Source organism: Panthera uncia, chromosome F2, assembly GCF_023721935.1.
Source record: "Panthera uncia isolate 11264 chromosome F2, Puncia_PCG_1.0, whole genome shotgun sequence".
NCBI classification, from domain to species: domain Eukaryota; kingdom Metazoa; phylum Chordata; class Mammalia; order Carnivora; family Felidae; genus Panthera; species Panthera uncia.
In genome coordinates, this window is record NC_064812.1 from 29,864,583 (window position 1) to 29,888,825 (window position 24,243).

General features: G+C 33.8%; 1 protein-coding gene across 3 annotated transcripts in view; it reads left to right on the plus strand.

Annotated features, from left to right (window-relative positions):
• The window catches only part of EIF3E (eukaryotic translation initiation factor 3 subunit E), a 94,462-nt gene that overhangs the window by 52,090 nt on the left and 18,129 nt on the right, over nt 1–24,243 (plus strand). For all 3 annotated transcript variants that reach the window (XM_049633521.1, XM_049633520.1, XM_049633519.1), the window contains exons 6-10: nt 4,022–4,147; nt 4,821–4,945; nt 21,304–21,430; nt 22,485–22,586; nt 23,911–24,020. In XM_049633521.1, coding sequence (XP_049489478.1) covers nt 4,022–4,147; nt 4,821–4,945; nt 21,304–21,430; nt 22,485–22,586; nt 23,911–24,020 — 590 coding nt within the window. The remainder of the gene's footprint in view (nt 1–4,021; nt 4,148–4,820; nt 4,946–21,303; nt 21,431–22,484; nt 22,587–23,910; nt 24,021–24,243) is intronic.

Below are 24,243 nucleotides of genomic sequence, written 5' to 3' on the forward strand. Positions count from 1 at the left end.
GTGGTTAGCTTGCAAGTGCATTGAAGGTAATCAGTGATGCTAAACTTGTAGTGGCTTATCAGAAAATTCCATCAGTTTTACTTTGAATATTATGAAGGATTTAGGAGAGCAAAAGTTGATTACTTTGGAAATGTAAACAGCTTAGACCAGGATTGTAAAATCAGAAGCCTGATATGATTACAGGTACATGAAAAGAGTTGGTTATTCATATCATTTGTTAATGCTGGGAGTGAATTTTGAGAATGAAGATTTAGTGTCATGTTAGAGTTCTAGCACAGTAAATTTATTGTTGCTGGTCAGTGAGTGAATGTGCCATTTTGCTAAGACATGGAAACTTAAGGTAACTGCTGGAAATCCAGATATTGAAACTCTTCTAGCATATCCATCCTTGAAAGCAGGTCGGTATGAAGAGCCAACTGTAATGACATGGACTTGAGCCAGAGTAGTACGCATGAATCTTTGGGGGATTAAGAAACTTTCTATGCTGTTGCAAAAAAGCTTTTATCCTAACAAATATAACATTCTAGTCTTAATAGTATATTATATGTAGTAATATTTTGTAATTAGTCTGACAATTTCTACAAATGCTCGTGAAGTTTTTATACTTATTTTTTTTTTTTTTTTAAATGTGAAGATCTAAGTTAGTTTCCTAACTTAAAAAAATCCTCAATTTTAAACCTTAGCATTACCTAACAGGTCTTGTGTTGGAACTCAAATGACATTTGTTAGGTGATTGATTACCATGATTTGAGCACAAAATCAATGTTTTACGTTAAGAGCAGTTAAACTAGAGTGATTAGATAGTGCTTAGAAATTAGGTGAAATTTATTTTTAAATTCATGTCCCATCTGTGTGACAAGACATTTGAGTAGCTGGGAGTTGGTTACTTTCTGTTGGCATATTGATGGAGGCTAACAGAGCTAAGTTTTAAAAAATGAATAATTTTACTTCTCCTTTTCTTTTGTTTGGATAGGCATTACTATAAAATGTATGTATATGTGAAATCTTGTTAATAGCAAAGATTAAAAATCCTGGTTTTGATTTGGGATGAATAATGTCAGTGTTTTACATGTTAGTTATTTACTTTTATTTTTTTGTAATAGCCTTTTTTTTTTTCATTTCTAAATTCTTGTCTGGTGGTTGGGTATTCTTTTAAATCTATAGTTAGGGAAACATAAGATATGAAAGAACCATTGTAACTATGATCTGAGATTAGAATTTGACTCTCCAGGTGACCTATTGTAGGTCAGTGTTGTGTAAATTAAAGCAGTGTGACCTCGGAATCTACCTTTATTTTTAAAAAGTTTGGTGGTTTTTAGAATACATCAAGCAGTGTTTACATGCACCCTATATGGTTGTACTCTGAGAAATGCATTAATTTGGAATGAAATGGTAGAGCAGATTTAGTAGGAATTTTTGAACGTTTTTGTTTTAAAAGTTATTTTAAAAAATTAATAAAAGGTATTAACACTGTATTTTAATTATTTTGTGAAAATCTGCCTTCTCTGTGGCCTCTGACTCTAAAATATAACCCTCCCTTCATCCAGCAGCTATTTGAAATAAAAGTGATTTTAAGATGCTAGAACTATTTGTGATCATATTTTACTAGCATGGGTTTTTGTTGTTTTCACTCAGAATTTTAAATTTATCTCCTGTAAGTACATGCCATTTGGTTTAAAGGTACTTTCCCTTGACTTAAGAAAGCTTAAGTAGTGATGACTTTTGGAAGCTTTAGGATCTTAGGTGATGTTTTGGATCTGATGTGCTCTGTTTGATAATGTTGGTGTAAAAGATGTTTGGGGCACCTGGGCGGCTCAGTTGGTTAAGTGTCTGACTCTTGATTTCGGCTCAGGTCATGATCTCAGTTTTTAGTTCATGAGTTTCAGCCCAGTGTCAGGCTCTGCACTGACAGCATGGAATCTGCTTAGGATTCTCAGTCTCCCTCTCTTTCTGCCCCTCCCCTGCTCCCTTGCATGCTCTCTGTCTCTCAAAAATAAACATTTTTTACAAAGTTATCTGTTTCATATTGATTTTCAGATACATAGATTATCACATTTTAATACCAAACTGGGTTGTGTCTTAAATTGGTTGTGTTTTGGAAACATAAATAATAGTGTATCTTAAGATTGATGGCGTCTTAAATTTGATAAAATATTCCTCAGATTTTAAAGTAAGGATCAAACATTTTATCCTTTATAATTTGAACAGTGATTTTATGGATTTCTGTAAATCAATTTTTAAATTTCACTGAGTTTTGACAAATGCATATACTTGTACAACTATCACCATATCAAGATAAAGAATATTTCTGTTAATGCAGAAAGACCCATTATGCCCCCTTGTAGTCACAACTCACCCTGATTTTATCCACTGATCTGTTGTCCATCCCTGTAGATTAGTTTTGTTTGTTCTAGAATTGTATGTAAGTGGGATGAAATATGTAAGCTTGTGCCTGGCTCACTTTGACCAGCAAGTTTTTAAGTTTCATTTCTGTTACTTGTGTGCTTCAGAGTTGATTCTTGATGCGCCTGGGAGGCTCAGTCAGTTGAGCATCTGACTCTTGATTTCAGCTCAAGTTATTGTCCCAGGATCTAGCCACACATTGGGTTCTGTGCTGGGTGTGGTGCCTACCTAAGATTTTTTTCCATCTGCTTCTCTCCCCAACTCACACGCACGTGCTCTCTCTCTCTGTGTGTCTCTTTGTCTCTCTGTCTAAAAATAAGTAAATAAATAATAAAAAAGAGTTTGATTCTTTTTATTGGTGCATAGTGTTCCATTCTATGACTATACTAGAATTTATTTGTTGATCATTTGGATTACTTCCAGTTGTTATCTTAAAAATAAAATTGCCATGAATATTCAAGTACAAGTGGTATGTTTTTTTGTGGACCTATATTCTAATGATAATAAGAAGAATCAGTGGTTTCATGGATATGTTTCAAAATTTAATTTATGAATTTAGTGTCTGTTATTAGAGTTTGCTAAATGTTATTCAGTATATTTGAGTTAATTACTGCTGTCAAAGTCCTTAATAGGTGTTTTGGCCTTGTGACTCTTTTCCATCGGTGACAAGAAGAGGTAGGGTACTCTACCCTTTTGTAGGTTTAGATTGTGGTATAAATTTATATCTTTCATGATTAGAAGTATAACTTTGGGGATGCCTGGGTGGTTTAGTCGGTTAAGCTTCAGGCTCTTGGTTTCGGCTCAAGTCATGATCTTGCAGTTTGTGAGATAGAGCCCGCGCCTGCCTCCGCACTGACCAGCATAGAGCCTGCTTGGGATTCTGTCTCTCCCTCTCTGCTCCTCCCTGCTTGCGTGCACACTCTCTCTCTCAAATAAACTTAAAAAAAAAGTTTAATTTTGGGGGAATTAGGGTCTCCCATGTGTCAGGTTCCCCTCTTTAATTAAAATGGAAAATATTTACCTTTATAGTGTTTTTATTAGGATTATATATGAAAATTAACATTTATTGCTCAGTATGTATACCTTTGATTATTATTATTATTATTATTATCCAGTAGACCTGCTTTTCCCTCTGTCTCTTTCTGACCCTTTTCATTTGTGTCATAATTTGGATATTTTTTTCTAAAAATAATTTTTCTAAATTGTGAATAAAATTCACAAGTCTGGATTTGCCACACATTCATTCCAGTGATTTTAACAACAGATTTCCTTTGAATCTAACTGGTTTCCAAAGTTTTAGGTGCCTAAAATTTGATTAGTGTATAAATTACCAAAAATGGGTTAAACTAAAACACTGGTGCTGTGTCCTAGTTTTAAATCACTCTTTCTGATTTAGACTGAATATCAAATGGCTGAGGTTTTTTTGTAAATCAAGTTAAATGGAAGCTGTTTGAATCAGTTTAGCCAATGTGAACCAATAAGAACTTAGATAATTACAGTTTGGGGTAGAAAGCTACAGGTCTTTTAGTAGGCAAGATAGATATGTAAAGTATAAAATGTACAGCATCTTTTTTTTCCAGAGTACTCAGAATATAATTAATTATGATTGCCTAAACAGGTTCCAGCAACCGATAGAAACGCTTTGAGTTCACTCTGGGGGAAACTGGCCTCTGAGATCTTAATGCAGAATTGGGATGCAGCTATGGAAGACCTTACACGGTTAAAAGAGACCATAGATAATAATGTGAGTTACATTTTTCCATGGTGATTCTCTGAAATTTCTGTGTGACCTTCATACTTTCTGATGAGGAAAACACTGTGTACTTTAAAAAATAGAAAGGTGGGGAGAGGAAGGAAACTGTTCAGATTAGCTTTTGTTGACTTGACATACAACTCACAGTGGGTTAGTGGATTGACTAGTTTCACTGAATCTCCTTGAGAGAAACTATCAAACTTCTTTTGGCTCTTAGAGAAAAGAACTGTTTTCATTTCTCTTACAGCTACTGTGCCTTTTTTATTTGTACAGTGAAAATGGCGTAATGCTATTAGTGCCATCTCAGTGATAAGTCCTCAATAAGACAGTTTTCATCTATAATTATTTCTAATAAAAGCACTTATTATGGAGTATTTAGTTCAGTCTGCTTTTAAAATGTTTTCTGAAATGGGTATAATTTACAGCTTCTGGCTTAGCAGAATTATTGAATTTATCTCTCAGAACAGGGAGATAATTTCTAATGTCGAGATTTGTGCAGATAGTAGAGGGTCCAGGGGTTAGGACTTTGATCGTAACGGCTCTAGGGTATGCCTCAGAAGGTTCTCATTTTTAACTAAAATTCTGAGATCAGTGTTTATTCTTTTATTCTCTTGCCTCTTTCTCATATTAATATTTCCTATATACTTATTTTTTAACTCTATAGTCTGTGAGTTCCCCACTTCAGTCTCTTCAGCAGCGAACATGGCTCATCCACTGGTCTCTTTTTGTTTTCTTCAACCACCCCAAAGGGCGTGATAATATTATTGATCTCTTCCTTTACCAGCCACAGTAAGTTATTTTACTATATAATTTGGTTTTAGTCATATGAAATAATACGGATTTTTTTTTAAACTTAAAAATGTACTTCTAACATTTGAATTTGTTGTCAACCTTTTTTCCCTTCATGTGGTAGATTTGCTTATTAAAGTTTACACGTAACTCTAAATTTTTTGAAAAAAGTATACTTTAAGTTCATTGAAGTGCTATTTAGTGTGCTTCCTGGGCCAGCAGCATAGGCATCATGTAGAATCTTAGGCCTCGCCCTAGAAAAACTAAATCAGAATCTGCATCTTAACAAGATCCCAGGTAATTAATATATTAATTAAAGCTTTAGAATTAGGGCTCCATGCCAAATTACTAGAAGAAATATATACATCCTAGAATCCTTTATATCATCATTGCTCCATTATCCATCTTTTGGTGATGAGAAATTTACTGCTTTATGAACATTGTTAGCTATATCATTTTTTTAAATTTAGTTTTCCATTTGAGCTTAGGTGCCTTTGAATCTTCTTATTTGCTTAGAACACCAGAAAACAAGACTGCTTTGTGAAAACACTTCAGATATTTGAAGATAATTTTTCCTTATCTCTTCTTTCAGGCTAAATATCTATGGTTTTATCAATATTTAATTTTTCAGACTCTTTAGTATTTTGGTTGCCTTTCTTAGATAACAATGCCAGTTTATCCATAGCCTTCTTAAAATATGAATCTTCAGAATTCTAGGTTTGTTACTTAAGTTTTATAGGTTACTGGGGCAATATTAGCTTCTTGACCTGTACATGTGCTTATATAAATATAGCCCAAGATTGCAATAACACTTTAGCATTTGTTTCATGGTATGCCATATATTGACTATCTTGTTAGCTAAACTTGATATAAACACTTGAGCCATAGGTTTTGTTATATCTTACCCTAAATGAAGATGTAGTTCTATTTCACTTGATTTTTATTCATTATTGTCTGTCAAATTATCAGATTTTAACATTTTTGTCTAAAATGCATATTTATTTTAATTTATAAAAGTATACCTCAGAAATAGTTGGTGTAATACCCTTCTGATACAAAACATCAGTGAAGATTGAGCAACCTGTTTTTAATTTTTGTAATTTTCAGTCTTGAAAATAATATCTGTGGCAATATATTTGGATAAATTGATGAGATAATCTAAACTGAGTCCCATTAATAAATGTGACTTTGATTAATAAATATACTTCAAATGCTCATTTTAGTAAGATTTTTCAGACTAATATATTTGACCTCCTCAGTGAAATTGTTACTGTAATCAGTAGCACTTTGAATTTAAGAGAAATTAAGTTGTTAATGGTAATACAGATAAATAATATTCAGCGAACTGAGAAATGCCAGTAATTATTTTTATGGAAAATTAGGGAGCCAGTTTTAAATGGTGTATATTCTGTTCTCTGCATTAGATGCTAAATGTTCCCCTGAATTTGGTAAAACGTACTTTTAACAGAAATAGACCTGTTTTATTTTACATTGCAATGTAAATTGAATATTAATGTATTTAGTCAGTATAAATGACATGGTGACCCAGTATGTTAAAACTAAACATGGGCAGAGGAGTTTTTGAAACAGGAAATTATGTTTTTCTTTCCTTGAAAAAAAGAAAAAAAAAACCCTACATGGCATTAGGTAAAAAACAATTTTTGATCTTTGCCTGCATCCCATTTTAAATATAAATGACAAGAGGTGAAAATTTATTTTTTATAACATTGTATTTATTTTTCTATTTGAGATATTTTATAGTATTTTATAGTATTTAAGCATGCCTTCTAGATTCACGTTATTCACTAATGTGTTCATAATAGCCTCATTCTTAGCTGTTATACCTTAAAGAAATCATATTTGTGGGAAATTCATTATTAAAATTATATATATAGTTTTAAAATTATAATTGTATTTGGATATTATTTGCTGTTTGTTAGATGCCTTGATAAATTGTTTATAATCTGGAAAGTTATATAAATCATAGTCTGTATGTTGAATTAAGTAAAAGACTAATGCAAAAGATTAAAAAGACAAAGCCCAAAATAACTGTAAACTAAAATAAGATTCTACAAGGTGTAATACTTGTTCTGGCTTTTAGCATAGAAAGCTCAGCAGCTTTACTTGGTAGTGTCTTAAAGGTAGATTTATGAAGATCGAAGCTGAACCATCCTCAGAAAGACTGATGTGTAAAACCAGAATACCATCAGTAATTTATGAGAAGTGTAAGTAGTAAGAGTTCTCACCCTATAGGTTTAACACATAGGAAGCTGTGTAATAAACATAAGATTGCTTTATGAGTACTTAGAATCAGAATGCAAAGTTTAATTATGTGGGTGGACTGTTAATGGCACCATCAGGTTAAGCTGGCCTAGTATATCTATCTTCACAATAGGACTATTGCACTGGGGCCAGATCATGAACATTTTTTTTTTTTTCTTTTAACGTTTATTTATTTTTGAGACAGAGAGAGACAGAGCATGAACGGGGGAGGGGCAGAGAGAGAGGGAGACACAGAACTGGAAGCAGGCTCCAGGCTCTGAGCCATCAGCCCAGAGCCTGACGCGGGGCTCGAACTCACGGTCCGTGAGATCGTGACCTGAGCTGAAGTCGGACGCTCAACCGACTGAGCCACCCAGGCGCCCCAAATCATGAACATTTTTGACATATGTTACTCTCAACATTTGGATGGGCATTTCCTAGATTTGCTTTTTTATTTCTCTTTTCTTGATTCCATTTCAGATCAGTACTTCTCACTGTGCTCCTACCCCCACCCCCCATTCTGATTTAAGTATGTTAATGTTTTTATCAAGTTCTGCTCAAGTTTTATTTGGTAGCTTTCTCTTACCAGAGATTAAACTGATTAATCTCCCTCTGCTGTGGTGAATTGTTTATTTAATCCTCTCAGGGCAGTGATTCTTGAGAGGTACCTTTTGGGAAGTACTTTTGTGCAATCATTACATTTTAGAAAAGGCTTATTTACTTGTGATACTGACAATTACAATCTATCTCATGCAGTGATTGAGACACAACAATAATGGACAAATCTTGAGTATCCAGAAAAATGACTAGTAAATCATTGCAAGAAATTTGGGAATGTTGATTGGTAAAATAGCTACATATCTGTTTTTAATGTTAAACTATGCATCTTTTAGAAAAGATGTTTTCTAAGAATTTCACACAAGAATTAAGGATATGTTTCTTGTTATTTATGGAGATTTAAGCAAACATGCATTCAAATGAGAAGAGATTAAAAATAACACAAACATTAATATTTTGTCTCTCTCCTGATTAATAAAACCTGTAAGATTGTCTTAAGAGTTGATTGGTATCCCCAAAATCAGGTGTGCGAGGATGAACCTGCCATGAAGAGCAAATTTAACCCACACTTTGGCCTGTAATATGTGGCTATAATCCTGACACCTAGGGGATGGGTTAAGGATAAGGGCAGCTCTTCCTAAATTAAGCCATTGGAATCACTAGGAATTGGCTTTCCAGGGTACTGCTTATTAGTAGACCCACTCTTCTGTGTTTTTTGCAGTTACGTCTGTATTTAGAAAGGAACATTAAATTAAATAGGTAGGCTTTTTGAATATTTCCAAGTAATGAAAAGCATGCAAACAAGAAAAATAAAAGTATTCAGGGGCGCCTAGGTGGCTCAGTCGGTTAAGTGTCTGACTTTGTCTCAGGTCATGATCTCATAGTTCCTGAGTTCAAGCCCTGCATCAGGCTCTTTGCTAACAGCTCAGAGCCTGGAGCCTGCTTCAGATTCTGTGTGTCCCTCTGTCTCTGCCCTTCTCCCGCTTGTTCCCTTTCTCTCTCTCTCTGTCTCTCAAAAATAAACATTTAAAAAAAAAAAGAAAAATAAAAGTATTCAAACCCACTGTGAAAATTATGTAATACAAACAAGAGGGAAACAATACAGATTAATTCCTGACAATTTTATGGCTCATATGAAGTTTTAAAAGCATATGTTTAATTCATTAGTAGAACCGTTTGTTATGGATACTAGAAATACAAAGGTAGTTCAGTTGAGATTACAGAAAGTGTTAAGATAAAAATCAAACTTTTCAAAAAGCAAATAATGCAAAAATGTAGATTATTTAAAAAAACTCCAGTGTAGTTAACATACAAGGTTATATTAATTTCAGGTGTACAATATATTGACTCAACAATTCTATACATTTCTAAGTGCCCATCACAATAAGTGTACTCTTAATCCCATTCACCCATTTCACCCATCTCCCCACCCACCTCTCTGGTAGCCACCACTTCTGTATAGTTAAGAGTCTGTTTTTTGGTTTATCTCTTTTTTTCTTTGTTTTTCTCAAATGCACTTGAGTGAAATCATGGTATTTCCTTTCTCTGAATGATTTACTTCACTTACTGTTATGTTGCAAATGGCAAGATGTCCTTTTTTATGGCTGAGTAATATTACAGTGTGTGTGTGTGTGTGTGTGTACTACATTTTTTCTTTATCTACTTAACTTAGGCTGTTTCCATAACTTGGGTATTGTTAATAATGCTGCAGTAAACAAGGAGTGCATATATTTTTTCAAATTAGCTTTTTAATATTCTTTGGGTAAATTATTGGATCAAATGGTGATTATATTTTTAATTTTTTGAGGATCATCATACTGTTTTCCAGAGTGGCTACAGCAGTTTGTATTGCCATCAGTAGTGCATAGTTCTTATATCCTCGCAAACGCCTGTCGTTTATTGTGTTTTTTATTTTAGCCATTCTGACAGGTGTGAGGTGATACCTACTTTTGTTTGATTTGCATTTTTTTTTGATGAGAGATGTTAAGCATCATTTCATGTTCTGTTGGCCATCTGTATTTTATTTTTACTTATTTTTTAATGTTTACTTATTTATTTTGAGAGTGTGTGTGCACACGTACATGCTGCGCTGGTGGGGGAGGGGCTGAGAGAGGGAGAGACAATCCCAAGCAGTCTCCACACTCAGCACTTGATCCCAAAGCAGATTATGACCTGAGCTGAAACCAAGAGTCAGGTGCTTAACCAACTGAGCCACCCAGGTGCCCCTCTTTTACCCGTTTAAAAATTATTACTATTATTACTACTACTATTTGGTCTTGAGTTTGAGAAATTTTTGGTAGATTTTGTATACTAAGACCTTTATCAGATATATCATTGTTCAGATGTCTTCTCCTAGTCACTAGGTTGTCTTTCAGCTTCTCTGATTGCTTTCTTTGCTTTCAGAAGCTTTTTATTTCAATGTAGTGCCAATAGTTTACTTTTGCTTTTGTTTTCCTTGCTTCAGGGGCCTATCTAGAAAAATTTTACTATGGATGATGTCAGAGAAATTACTGCCTGTGCTCTCTTCCAGGATTTTTATGGTTTCAGGTCTCATATTTAGGTCCTTAATCCATTTTGAGTTTATTTCTGTGTATGGTATAAGAGAATGGCTCAGTTTCCTTTTTTTGCATGTGCTTGCAATTTCCCAATACTGGTTGTTGAAAGAGACCATCCTTTTCCCATTGCATATCCTTGTCTCCTTAGTTGAAGTTAATTTGACCATATAGTCGTGGGTTTCTTTCTGGACTCTCTGTTCTGTTCCATTGATCTTTGTGTGTGTTTTTGTGCCAGTACCATACTGTTTTGATCACTAAAGCTTTGTAGTATATCTTGATATCTGGGATTGTGATATCTCTAGCTATGTTCTTTTTCAAAATTGATATGGCTATTTGGGATCTTTTGTGGTTCCATATAGATCTTAGTATTATTTGTTCGAATTCTGTGAAAAATGCTAGTGGTATTTGGACAGGGATTACATTAAATCTGCAGATTGCTTTGGTAGTGAGCACATTTTAACAATAGTTGTTCTCCTAGTCCATGAGTATGGAATATCTTTTATTAGTTTCTTTAATTTCATCAGCGTTTTACAGTTTTCAGAGTACAGATCTTTCACCTCTTTGGTTAAGTTTATTCCTAGGTATTTTATTATTTTCGGTGCACATGTAACTGAGATTGTTTTAATTTCTCTTTCTACTAGTTTGTTATTAATATATATACAAATGCAATGGACTTCTGTATATTGCTTTTGTATCCTATGGCCTTATAGAATTCATTTATCAGTTCTAGTAGTTTTGGTGAGTCTTTCAAGCTTTATATATAGTATCATGTCATCTGCAAATAGTGAAAGTTTTATTTCTTACCAATTTGGATGTCTTGTTTCTTTTTCTTGTCTGATTGCTGTGGCTAGAACTTCTAGTACAGTGTTGAATACAAGCAGTGAGAATGGAAATCCTTGTCTTATTCCTTGACTTTAGGAGGAAAGCTTTCAGTTTTTCACCAATGAGTGTAATGTTCATGTTATCCTTGAGTTTTTCATATGTAGTTTTTATTATGTTGAGATACGTTTCCTCTAAACCTATTTTGTTGAGGGTTTTCAACATGAATGGATGTTGTACTTTGTCAGATGCTTTCCCTGCATGTATTAAATGATCATTATGGTTTTTATCCTTTCTCATTGATGTAATGTATCATGTTGATTTATTTGCAAATATTGAATCACCCTTGCCTCCAGGAATACCCACTTGATTGTGGTGAGTAATTTCTTTGTACTGTTGGATTTGGTTTGATAATATTTTGTTGAGAATTTTTGCATCTATTTTCATCACAGAACTTGGCCTGTAGTTCTCTTTTTTAGTAGTGCCTTTATCTGATTTTGGTATCAGGATAATGCTGGCCTCAAAGGATGTATTTGGAAGCTGTCCTTCCTGTTGTATTTTTTGGAATAATTTGAGAAAAATAGGTATTAGCTTGTTTAAATGTGGTAAAATTTTCACCTATGCAGCCTTCTAGGATTTTTGATTGTTGGGAAGTTTTTGGTTACTGATTCATTTTCAGTGCTGGTAGTTGATAAGGTTTGCATGCGTCTCTTGTGGGAGCCTACAGCCACTTGAGAAAACTCCTGCTGGAGGGAGTAGGCACTCCTTGCTTGCAAGGTCCTAGCTGGTCTGCTGTGGGAGGTGGTCTACAGCCTCCTGGGAGGGAGACTGGCAGAGCTGGAGGAGGTGGGCTTTCAGAAGAGGGTGGACTGGGTGAGGATGCAAGTGTCAGGAAGCTTTGTGCATTATCTGCTGTGGGAGGAGACCCGGACCTGGCTGGAGAGGGTGTGTCCACAGGAGAATGTCTGCGCTTGACACCATGTTAGCCAGCTAGGTGGAGAGTGTTAACGGCACTGGTTCCTTGCAGGTGTCCAGGTACCTAGGCTGGGAGGCAAGAGAGGGAAATGGCCCCTGCCAGCTCCTTTGTTCCTAGAGAATTCTCCCATGATTCCTGCCCTCCAGCATAGGCCCTGAGATTAGTAAACAAATCTTCCTCCTGCATACCCCAGGTGTTTTTCAAACTGCTGCTTTTATGCTGTATCTCCTAGGAGCTGTTTGTTGTGCTGTCTCTTTTAAGGGTGGGGACTCTGATTCCCCTCTCCTGGCTCTCCTAGAGCCACACCACTGCATTTTAAAATTTCAGGTGTTGAGCCAATGTAACAGGTCATGAAATTCCACCCTTCTGTTTTTCAAAACCAAATGTTATGGGAGTTTGTCCTGCCTGTTCACGCTTCTGTGCCTGGAGTGCTTGGTGTGAGGGTCCTTTTCTCTCCATTCTTCACGCCCAAGGCATCCCTCCATTTTATGGACAGTCCCTTAGGTCCCTTTAGCTCCCACCCACGTCTCTGCTTTTTTTTACCCATTTCGATGAGGCTTCTTTTCTACATTGAGCTGTGGAGAGTCTGTTCTGCCAGTCCTTAGGTCATTTTCTGGGTTATATACACTGTTTTGGGTATTACTTAGTTGTATCTGTAGGATGAGGTGAGCTTGGGATGTTCCTACTCCCAAAGGAGTAGGAATTCCCCAGAACCCCTCCTAAAAAGTAGATCCGTATATGTGCTGCCAAAGCGAGCACTAAAAAAAAGTAGATTTGTAAAAAATTTTAAGGTATGGTAGAGAGGTTCATGGTTATAGAAACCCTTAAGCTATTCTAGATAAATAGGTTTAATTCTTCGTTTATATTTCCATATTTCATATATAAAAAAGAATACATTTTGCCATTTAAGATGTAATAAGGTTAAAAAAGTATACATTTTATAGATTGTAGTTTCTGGGCAGAATACAGTGAAACTAGAAATCATTCCAAGTTGTAAAAATAACAAAGAAGACAATAAATGTTAATCATGAAACTCTGTCAAAGAAACACTTAGATTAATTCATAGCTTTGATTACTTACTCAGCTTTTAAAACCTTGATTGAAAGTACAGACAAACACAATAAAGGTGATGAAAATAAAATTACCAAATATATAATGTTGAAATTATTATTATATTAATATTAAAACTGATAATTTCATTTCAAGAATAAAGAGTTAGCAATGAAAATGGGTTTGTATGTCAAATGATATAATAAAAATTATAAGGAATACTATATATACTTGCACAATACTTTCCAAAACCTGAAATGCTCCAGGTGACACACCTTATCACATCCGTTAAATGAGGATGGAATTTTGAGGTGGTTTTGCTTTGTTTTGTCTTTCAGTGATTCCACTAAAGGATTATTGGCCATTTGGGTACATTTTAAAGTGTTATGTGTATATAGGGAGATAGTCATCTGTCTTTGTAAGGCAAATAGGACTCTGTTGAAATATCTAGTAAGAGCTTCAACCCCCCCCCTCAAAGAGTCAAATTAATGTAAATAACAGAGGAGCTATTCAATGTTAATTAAAAAAGAAAGTTGACAAGGCACCTGGGTGGCTCAGTCGGTTAAGTGTTCTACTTTAGCTCAGGTTATGATCTCACAGCTCGTGAGGTTGAGCTCTGCATCAGGCTCTGTGCTGACAGCTTAGAGCCTGGAGCCTGCTTCGGATTCTGTGTCTCCCTCTCTCTCTGTCCCTCCCCCACTCGCACTCTGTCTCTCTCTGTCCCTCTCTCTTAAAAATAAATAGTAAAAAAAAAATTTTTTTTAAAGTTGACATTAGAATTGTCTTTGGAATGTTATTGCTACAAGTGAATCACACTTAAACTTTTTGGTCTTGAAACCTTTTCATGCTTGAAAAGGTTTCATGGTCTTGAAACCTTTTCATGAAGAATTGTTGAATGTAATTTTGTCTTTATTGGCTAAATGTATTGATATATATCTATACCGTATGAGATAGTAAAACTGAGAAGTTAAAAAATATATTTTATAATTGACGAGTAGTAAATTGATTACGGTTGATTTTTTTTTTTTTTTTGAAAAATAACTTAAAAACAATTTAATGAGAACTGTGAATGTCACGGTTTTACATTTCTGCAGGCTTTTCACTTGCTGGCATGTTAGATTTTCCTATCTACTTTAATCCTTGATGTTATTTTGTTAAGAAAATCTAGTCTCACATATATGTAGTTGGACAAGAGCTGTTTTAATAACCTTTTCAGATAATTGTGAATATTCTTTTTTGCTAATCTAACAAAACTCAACAAGTAGTAATATTTTAAAGTTTATTATAATGGGGAATCTGAAACCTTATTCAGTTTTTTGGATTCTAAACTATACTGGTATTCTAAACTGTAGTGGCCCATCTTGCTCTTTAATGGATCTTGTACTCATGCTTGACTTTATAACATCATGCATTGGTTGTTTGGGAAATCTTGAATCATTGAGTTATGCAGGTATTCCAGATATGTTGACATACAATACCAAAAAAAAAAAAAAATCACTCATTAATATCACCACTAAACCTATTAGAAAAGGTTTAAAGTATTGGAAAGTAGTCAAGCTCTTTGTGACAGGTATTTTCCAAAATTCTACCTTTTTGGGAAAGCTCTAATTTTATCTTTTATTTTTCTGAAAGTTTAGGCTCACTTTATTTTCTAGAAAATGTCTACCAAATACCCAATTCTGAATAGCTTTGGTTTATCTGTCATTCTTTGTTTCAAGTAAAAATAGTATTCTGTGAGGAACACAGTTAAGCATACAGTTCAATCATATAGTTGTCCTTAAGATAACTGTGACAACTACAGTATGCAGCAGAAGAGCATTACACATACTTCCTTTTGTCATACAGAATATTATGAAGGTTAGTACACAGGGATTGAATTTTTTTTTAATTAATAATCTGTACTACCTGATTAAGGACATAGTTGAAACTGGCTTTTTTTGTTTTTGTTTTTTTAACTGTAAGAGTCTGGTAGTGAAAAAAAAGTGATTACTGGTATAGAATGATGCCACTATCTTGATTTGTCCTAAGATACTCAAAAAAGATTTCATTTATTTGTTTGTTTCCAATTCAGTGAATTTTAGTGACTTTACCAAGTGTTGCAGCTGTCACTGTAAATCAGTTTTTGAATAGTTTCAACTCCCCAGTAAGAACTTCCTGACTGTGAAACTTTTTTTTTTAAACAGAAACAGCCTGTTAGCAAAATGTGGAAAATAAACTACTCCAGTAATATTACAACTTTCTTTTTTTTACTAAAATACTGTGCTTATTCTTTTCACTTGCCATTAGATCAGGTTATCATCATATTTTCTCCCTCATTAGTAATGTCTTCCTGGCTTGTTTTGAGTTTTACTTGATTCTCACTTTTTTCAAATGAGAATATACTCAGTTGGCTTGACAGATCGTTTATTGTTCAGTTATTTTTCTGGATTTTATATTCTTTAAGTAGAACAGCTACTAGTAAGAAGTGTGTTACTGTCATTTGTATGTCTATATTCAATGTGCTTTTCAGTTGTCTTTGATAAATAGTAGAAATTAGTGGAGAAGGTATATTCCTGTTTTCCATTTCTAGTAGCACAGTAATAACAATTCATTGTGTTTTGCTGGATATATTAATTGATAAAATTGTGTTAGATTGATAGTTTTTTATAGATTGTGGACTTTAGGCTTTTTTTTTAAATATAAAAGTACTTTGTTGATAATTAATACATTTGTTCTTGAAGTGAAAGTTTAGATGCCAGTGCAGGTTAAATAAAGTATCTTGCATCATATATATTTCCATTTCTGGCATAATTTATTCTGAATCTAAAATGGAGATGATTTACACATTTTAAAAATGTTGAACTTTTAAATGTAACATTATATATAAGATAAGGTATCTGGTTTAAGATAGAGAAGTGTTCATAGGCTATTAGAGATGAGGCTTTGCCACCAAATGTAGATGCTATTAAAGAATGTTTTTGTAATACAATGCTCTAGTTATTACTCTCCAGTTGTAAAAAGAAAGATTCAAAGTTCAGTTTGAATTAAACACTCCTCTGAATGTTTAACACTCAATAAAATAAATATAAAATAGTAACATGAAATAACATAATAAAAATAACATAAATACCCTAAGAAATTGCAAGTTTTACTTTTATAGTCCACTGGGTGGTATTCAGAAGTTGTCAACTTCTAGTCATTCCTGCTAAGAAAGCACTTTTTCATGTAGGTATTTTACCTATTCTAGCTCAGGATAATGGCCTTTTAAGGTGTCCATCTAAAAAAAAAAAAGCAAAAGTAAAATTTCATCCTTTGAGGTTCTAGTAAGTGCCCTGCCTTGTTTTTTTTCATGTTTTGTTTTGTTTTGTTTTGTTTTTTGTCTGTCTTTCCAGAAATGCCCTTATTCTCTTGTTTGTAAGTATTCAAGCCTGCCTTTTTTCAAAATCTAGCTCAGCTTTATTTCCTTAAGTCCTGTATATAGTGTCTACTTTATGTTTGGTATTTAATTATTTAATACCTGCAAAATAAACAATTTATAATTGCTTTAATTTTCCTACTATAGTATAAGCATATTTGAGGGCAGAATTTTTATTCTTTATTTCTTGTAGCATGGGCACATGATAGATATTTAATTTTTTTTATTTTGGGAAATTTTTCTTTTGATTACTAAATGATCTAACTTGCAGTTAGAAAACACTGTAAAAAAACTTTCATAAAATTGTACAATTGGAACAGGGTTGTACTAGAGAAAATAATATACAAAAATATCTTTAATTACCTATTATGAAATTATACTTCAGAATACAATAAATATTGATGCTCTTATTTTTAAAAAAATAATAAAGTTAAATTTCAGAAATAATGGAGTTACAGCCTCTGTTCTTAAATAGTTTATAATCCAAACAAATAATAAGAAGTAGCTTAACATTTAACTAAGTACAGATGTATTGTGCATTATAAATACACTGTAGGTATCACAGCTATCAGTGAGATCTGGAAAAGTTAGAAGAGTGCGGTGAAGATGAAAATTGACCCTTAAATTTTAGTTGACAGAAAAGGAGATAGTAAAAAGAAACAGAACAAAAGAGCACAGTGGTCATGTGTAGACTGTTAAGCACATCTGTGGTTTTGCTTGGATTTAAACTAAAATATATCATCATTGATTCAACAAGATTGTAAATTTTTAAGATGGTAAACTAACTTCATAAGAGTTACTCTCTTGATCTGCACTCCCCCTTTTTATGTATTGATGTGTGTAGATTCATATACATACATACATAGGAAGGATCACTTCAGTTCTAGAAGATAGGGAGTCCCTGCTATGTTGGGAAGTCCAGAGCCACGGTAGTGCTATATACTGGCAGTCTGGACTATGGACCAAATCTGGCCCATTGCTTTTTTCCTTATGGCCTGTGATCTAAGAATGTCTTTTACATTTTAAATGATTGAAAAAAGAATATTTTATGACCTGCAAGTTATATGACACTACAGTTTTAGTGTCCATCATAAATTTTTATTGGAACATAGCTGGGTTCATTGATATACATAACATCTTTGGCTGCTTTTGAACTATAAGGGGGAGTTGAGAGTTGTGACAGAGATCATGCATTGTTGCATTCTTGTTGCCTCACACAGCTACTCAGTACACTATGAATCCCCATGATGCTGCAGTTACGCTCGGCCAGTGTTTCAAGGGTCCTGAATATTGTCATACTGCAACATTTTATTCCCAATGCATACTCAGGTCAAAACAAGAAAAGTCGACTTCAGAGGTACTCTTAAGGCACAGTGGAGTGGGATTACTTTGTATTGAATTAGAAAGCAAAGCATTAAACTGACACTATAGGTATGCTGAAAGAATATATTTTAATTCACATTGCAAGACTGTAATATTCCAACTGACAGCAAAGCAACTATCAGAAAAACTAGGAAATTTAAAGCAGAATATCTCCTCATAGCAGAATTTCCTCACAATTAATGAAAATGAGGCTTCAAGCAAAGTAAGTCTCTGAATGGCCATGCAGGGAAAGCCATTTTACCAGTGGTGATTCTAAATCATGTTCAGTTGCAGCAGCCAAAGAAATAATGTCCAGAAAAAATAGACGTGTTTAAAAATATTAGCTTTTTGGTGAGAACAGTTACTCAAGAGTTGAAGATATTTGGAGCAACATCAATAATCAATTAAAAAAACGAGGCATATGATTTTTAGTGATTTTCCTTGGCTCTTGATGGGTTAATAGATATTATTAGTATGGTTTGAAGAATCATAGCTGGATTTGAAGTGACTGAAGAATACGCCTTTATGAATCGTCTGTGGAATAACTACAGGTGAAAATATTTTCAAAGTTGGTAAAACACTAATTTAGTACAACCTGAAGTGGAATCTGCAAATATATGTGGAGGGAAAAATGAGAAGTGTTCAAAATACGGTTATTCAGTACATTGTTCGTCTCTAGACACTTTGTGGAAAATAGTTGAATCTGTGGTGTAATTTTGAACCATTTTAGTCAACTGTGAACTTCATTTGTTCATGTGGACTTAACTGTGTTCAGTCCATGAACTTTTGTCAGAAACAGAATATCCTGACTTTCTCTACTTAACCTTTAGATAGCTTAGTAATGGCAAAGTTTTAATGTGATTTTTTTTTTTTTTCTGCTCAGGGCAAGATTGAAATTTTTCTGAATGAGAAAAATTGCCCTCAATCTTTATTATCAAGCCTTGGGTGGCTCTGGAAAGTAACTTTTACTGTAATTTGTTATTGTTTCTTAATTCACCCTAAAATATTATAAATATAGTAAATATTATATTATTTATAATATATTATAAAAATATAAAATATTATAAATATTATAAATATAGTATTTATTTGAAGAACTATATTGCAGTATGTTGTCACAATGATGACAACTAACATAGCATGAATAACAAGTAATGTCCAAAATTTTAAAAAAGGTAATGTCCAGTGGCTTTATCTCTTTGCCTTTCTTTCACATGTTAAAACAAGAAGGGAAACCTTCATTCCCACACAAATTTGCAGCAGATATATTTTTCAAGCTCAAATTGCAATTCCTGAACTTTTAGGCCTCACTGTAAGTACAAAGGAGATTTCCATTTCAAAATTCATTTAGCTGTGCTATTGAATTGGAGATGATTTATCTGCAGTGTAATGATATGCTAAAGGGCAATATCATAACAAGAATTTGACAGAATTCCATAATGCCTTTCAGGTGATAAATATGCTAAATTAAAATCATTTCTGTCAGTTGATATCAGCATTTGGTAGTACTAGATTCATGAAAAACATTTATAAAGACTGAGTATGTAAAATTTCATTACAGAACAACAGTTACAGATAAACATTTGCAACTAATTTTAATGTTAGGGATTTGTAACTTTGAATGCAATTAAACAAAATTATCCCCAATAGATAATTTCTGTTCTCATTAGTAGATGAATTACAAAAATTATACTCAACAATTAATATTTTGACTAACATATTTTGGAAGTTTGTTTTCTTTTCATATAAGAACCTGTACAGTATTCTCAATTGTGCCTCCTGACCTGCAAAACCTAAAATATTTTGCAAAACTTTTACAAAAGTTTTGCTAGCCCCTACCATCTCAAAAAAAGTGAGATACAATTTCCTAAGAAGTTATCCTTCATTAAAAACAATGAAGATATACATGGTGCAGTGATACAAAGTTAGGATAGGTAAAAATAAATATGTTTAACATCTTAGACAATAAACTTATAGTTTTTTAAGCTGTATGGATAAGTTTATGAGTGAGTTCCAGAAATGTCTACTACAATTATTTACTTCAAAACTGATACTGAGATAAACAGTCATCCTTGTGCTTGTGCATGAGATCTCTGGCAGGAGAGTATTGAGACAAACAATTGTTCTGAACAGATTGCAATGTAAAAAGTTTCTGCCTAAAATTCAGGCTTAATTTTTCAGGTGATGAAACTTTTAACTGATGTTAGTTATCTTTTCCTAGAAGTTGTTTTATTCTTGAGTGTTGATTGTTTTTATACCCTGCCTTGTTTAGAGGGAATATAAGAAGGGACTAAATATTATTGTTAGGTTATTATTATCAGATTCTAGAGTCCTCTAAGGAGTTCAAACAACATTTTGTGGAGAATCTACAATGTGGTGAAATACAAAGATTTATTAATATAGTCTGGAAGAATTTGGAAGATAAGGTATCTGAGCTGGATCTTGAAGGACACCAGAGTTGAGGATTTCAGAGGGATGTTTGGGGGAGCAATCCATGTGGAGTGAACTTTAAGAAGTGAGAAAACCAGGAAGTGGTCAATGATGGTCTGGTGGGAGGTGGAGCTGGATGGGTACTTTGGGGTTTATATATAGCCAAGAGGAATGGACTTTATTGACAAATATTTCCAAACCTGGCATAGTGCCTGACACTTAGAGGTACTTCTTGAGTAAAAATTAGGGAGCTATTTAAGGAAATTGAGCAGGAGGAATACAGGATAAACCCCAAATGACAGAGGGTGGCCAGCTGCTGATCATCAGAATAGCAGGATTTGTTAAATATTAGCCAAGGCCCTGCTGACATTTGTCTGACATCTAATCCTTCCTTTCTAATTCCCAGTGCTACCAATTTAACCAAAGCCTTATAATACTATAACAGTTTCCTTCTCCCTGTAGTTTATAGACTTTCATCCTTTGAATCTTTAATTTGTTTAAGTGCCTCATTTTCTGATTATGAGGACTTATTTGAACATAGAATGTTTTCATACTTTTTTTTTTAAAAGGTGAATGACTGAGAGTCATAGCTTAGCAATCTTTTGAAACAGACTGACAGTGTATATAGGGGGCTTCCAAAATCCTTTTACTCAACAATAGTAATAGGATTATTTACCTCTGAATTGAGTCTTCTGTTTCCCTTCAAACTAGGGAATACAAGCTGGTGTCCTCCTCAGGCTTCTGGTTTTTTTATTTCTTGGAGGAGATGGTCTTTATAATAATCATTGTTAATTGGTCACATTTAGGTTATTGAAACAGCACAATCTAATGGGCTGCTCAAGTGTGTGGTTTTTTTTTTTTAATCACATGGTAAATTAGGTCTAGAGAAACTGGGTAAATTATTAATAATTAACTCTTAAAAATATTAAAGTTATTTATATTTTTACCCTAGGTATCTTAATGCAATACAGACAATGTGTCCACATATTCTGCGCTATTTGACTACTGCCGTCATAACAAACAAAGATGTTCGAAAACGCCGACAGGTACTAAAAGATCTGGTTAAAGTTATTCAACAGGTAAAAACTAAAATCTTTTTTAAAAAATGTTTATTTATCATAAGAGAAAAAAAGAGACCGTGCGTGTGTGTGCGCACACGAGCAGGGGAAGGGCAGGGAGAGGGGGAGAGAAAATCCCCAGCAGGCTCTATGCCCATTGCTGAGCCTAATGTGGAGCTGGATCTTACAACCTGAGCTCATGACCTTAGCCAAAATCAAGAGTCAGACACTTAACTGACTGAGCCACCCAGGTGTCCCCCAAAACTAAAATCTTTGTTAACTTTTAAAACTCTAAACTAGATCTAACATCTGTTTCTAAAGTAGGACCCTTAGTTCTTAAGGTAAAATGTTTTAAAAATAGGAGAAAGGTTACATGAAGTATACATAGAGAGGAGCCCAGGATACTCAAATGGGCATTTACTGTCTTTAATTCCAGTATATACTTATGCCAGATGTAGTATGGAATGACTACTCCTCTCTGCTAGGTGGATACTTAACATACATCGTGTATTAGCATTGCCTTTATTGCAGAGTGAAGGAGATTTGAAGCCTGGCATTTCTGGGAGATCTCTTACCTACCTAATTGCAGAGTAGTGATCTCTGCATAGAATATGGTATTAATAGTCCCCAAGTTATACAAAAGCTGCAGCCCTGCTGGTTGATTTTTAGTCAGTTTCTCCGTAATCGCTATGGGTTAGAAAAAGAACTTAAATGCTGTTTTGACCTAAGGATAAATTAAATACCAAGAGACAAATTCAGCAGGTTATGAATGAATGCCCTTATACTTGGGGATGTTATTGAGTAAGGAAGACTTTTGGCAATAGAGGAACTTGAAAGCATTTGGAATGGTTCTAGGATGAGAATATATAGAGAACTCAGTCTGGAAGACATTATATGCTTAAGGTTGGGCCTAAAATCAGGATATGAGCAATTGCTTTGAGATGATGACATAGGTAATTTGCTAGAAATTAATAACAAAGGAGGAGAAACTAGGAATATTGGGATATTCTAGGGTCAGTCTACCACCAAACAGTGTTGAATCAAATCCAACTTGACCTTTGACATAATTTTACAGGAGTCTTACACATATAAAGACCCAATCACGGAATTTGTTGAGTGCTTATATGTTAACTTTGACTTTGATGGGGCTCAGAAAAAGCTGAGGGAATGTGAATCAGTAAGTATGAATTTTTACTTATAAATTAATATTTAATGTTTGGTTATTGTAAAAGTTAACTTTGCAGTGTTTTATTAAAGTGATTATAATCAAAAATATATATTAATCTTAAAATGACTGCTGTTTTAGAAATGTGCGGGATGTAGACATTTTTAATATTGCCATATGTGTATGCTTTTGTTAGTACAGTTTGTTAAAACATCGGTGGCATTAGAAATTCACACATATGCCCATGATTCCATATCTTACTCTATATTAGTGAATATGTGAAGTATTTCCTGTGTGTGTATAAGATTGTATAGAACTGCACATTCTATCTGAGATTCTAAATTTGTTTCATAAGTGGGCCTGTCTTTAGAATTTTTCACATGATTGTACTGAACATTTACTATAAACCAGTCAAGGTATAAGGGCGTGAATTTTATCACAATGTCTTCTGTTGATTGGTAGAAACTAAAGTACCTTCAAGCAGCTGAGTTAGATTTATCGGCTTTTTTAAATGTTAGTTTGTAGAGTTTTAAGAAATTAAGAACTTACCTGTTAAATGCATTTACCAAATCGGTAAGTTATCAGTTGTCAGTTTTATTTTTGAACCCAAATGTTAACACAAAATATAAAGAGTTTGTTGAAGGATTAAGATCTTATTTCCCTAAGGACAAGAAAATTATCATGTAAATACAACTCCAGGGGTGATTTTCACACATTGGACAAAATAAAATAGACTCGAGTGTGATAATTTGTATTCATGTAGTCATATGTAGTGTTATTATGTATTATGTCTTGGTATATGCCAATACACTAAGTAGCTGGTTAGGCCTGGCTGAGGCCAAGGGGCACTTGGTTATTACTGTGAAGTTAAAATACCCTCTTTTAATTATGATACCTTCTGTGGAATAGGAGCCACCCCTTGAATTTTTCTCCTTTGTAGATTTCCAAGTCTATTTACTTCACAAATATGCATATATTTAGTCTTCATAATGATTTTGAGTACCTAGAAGAGATATGTTATCTACACAGCATTTATTTCGGATAACGGGCAGGGCAAAACTACTTTGTCAAAAGGTTGCTAAAGTCATCAATAGAACAAAGGAAACACTGCAGTGCTTAAATTAGGTGTTTTTTTTTTTTTTTTCATATAGCATTCATTTACTTCTGGTTAAATTGTTAGAGGCTTGAGCATAGTATTCTAGAAAGTGCTGTGGTATATAACTTGTGATGTAAGGTAAGAGAATTGCAGTAAAGCACACGGAAAGTATTTTGGGTCACATTTTTGAAAATTGCTTGTCAGTGCTGTTAATTTTTTTGTTACACTTTACACACATAGGTACTTGTGAATGACTTCTTCTTGGTGGCTTGTCTTGAGGATTTCATTGAAAATGCTCGTCTCTTCATATTTGAGACTTTCTGTCGCATCCACCAGTGTATCAGCATTAAGTAAGAACACCCTGATTTGATTTGTATTTCTACTTTTAAATTCCTGGAAATTTCCATTTCCTGTAAAATTATACGTAATAGGATTCCAGTTAATTGGATTTTTGTTTTATTTCCCTTTGCTTTAGAAGAGAAAGAAAACAGTCTAGTGATTTATTAAAAATCCTAACTTTTGTTTTTATTATGGGATGGTACAGATTCAGAAACACCTTCTTTGGCTTCTATA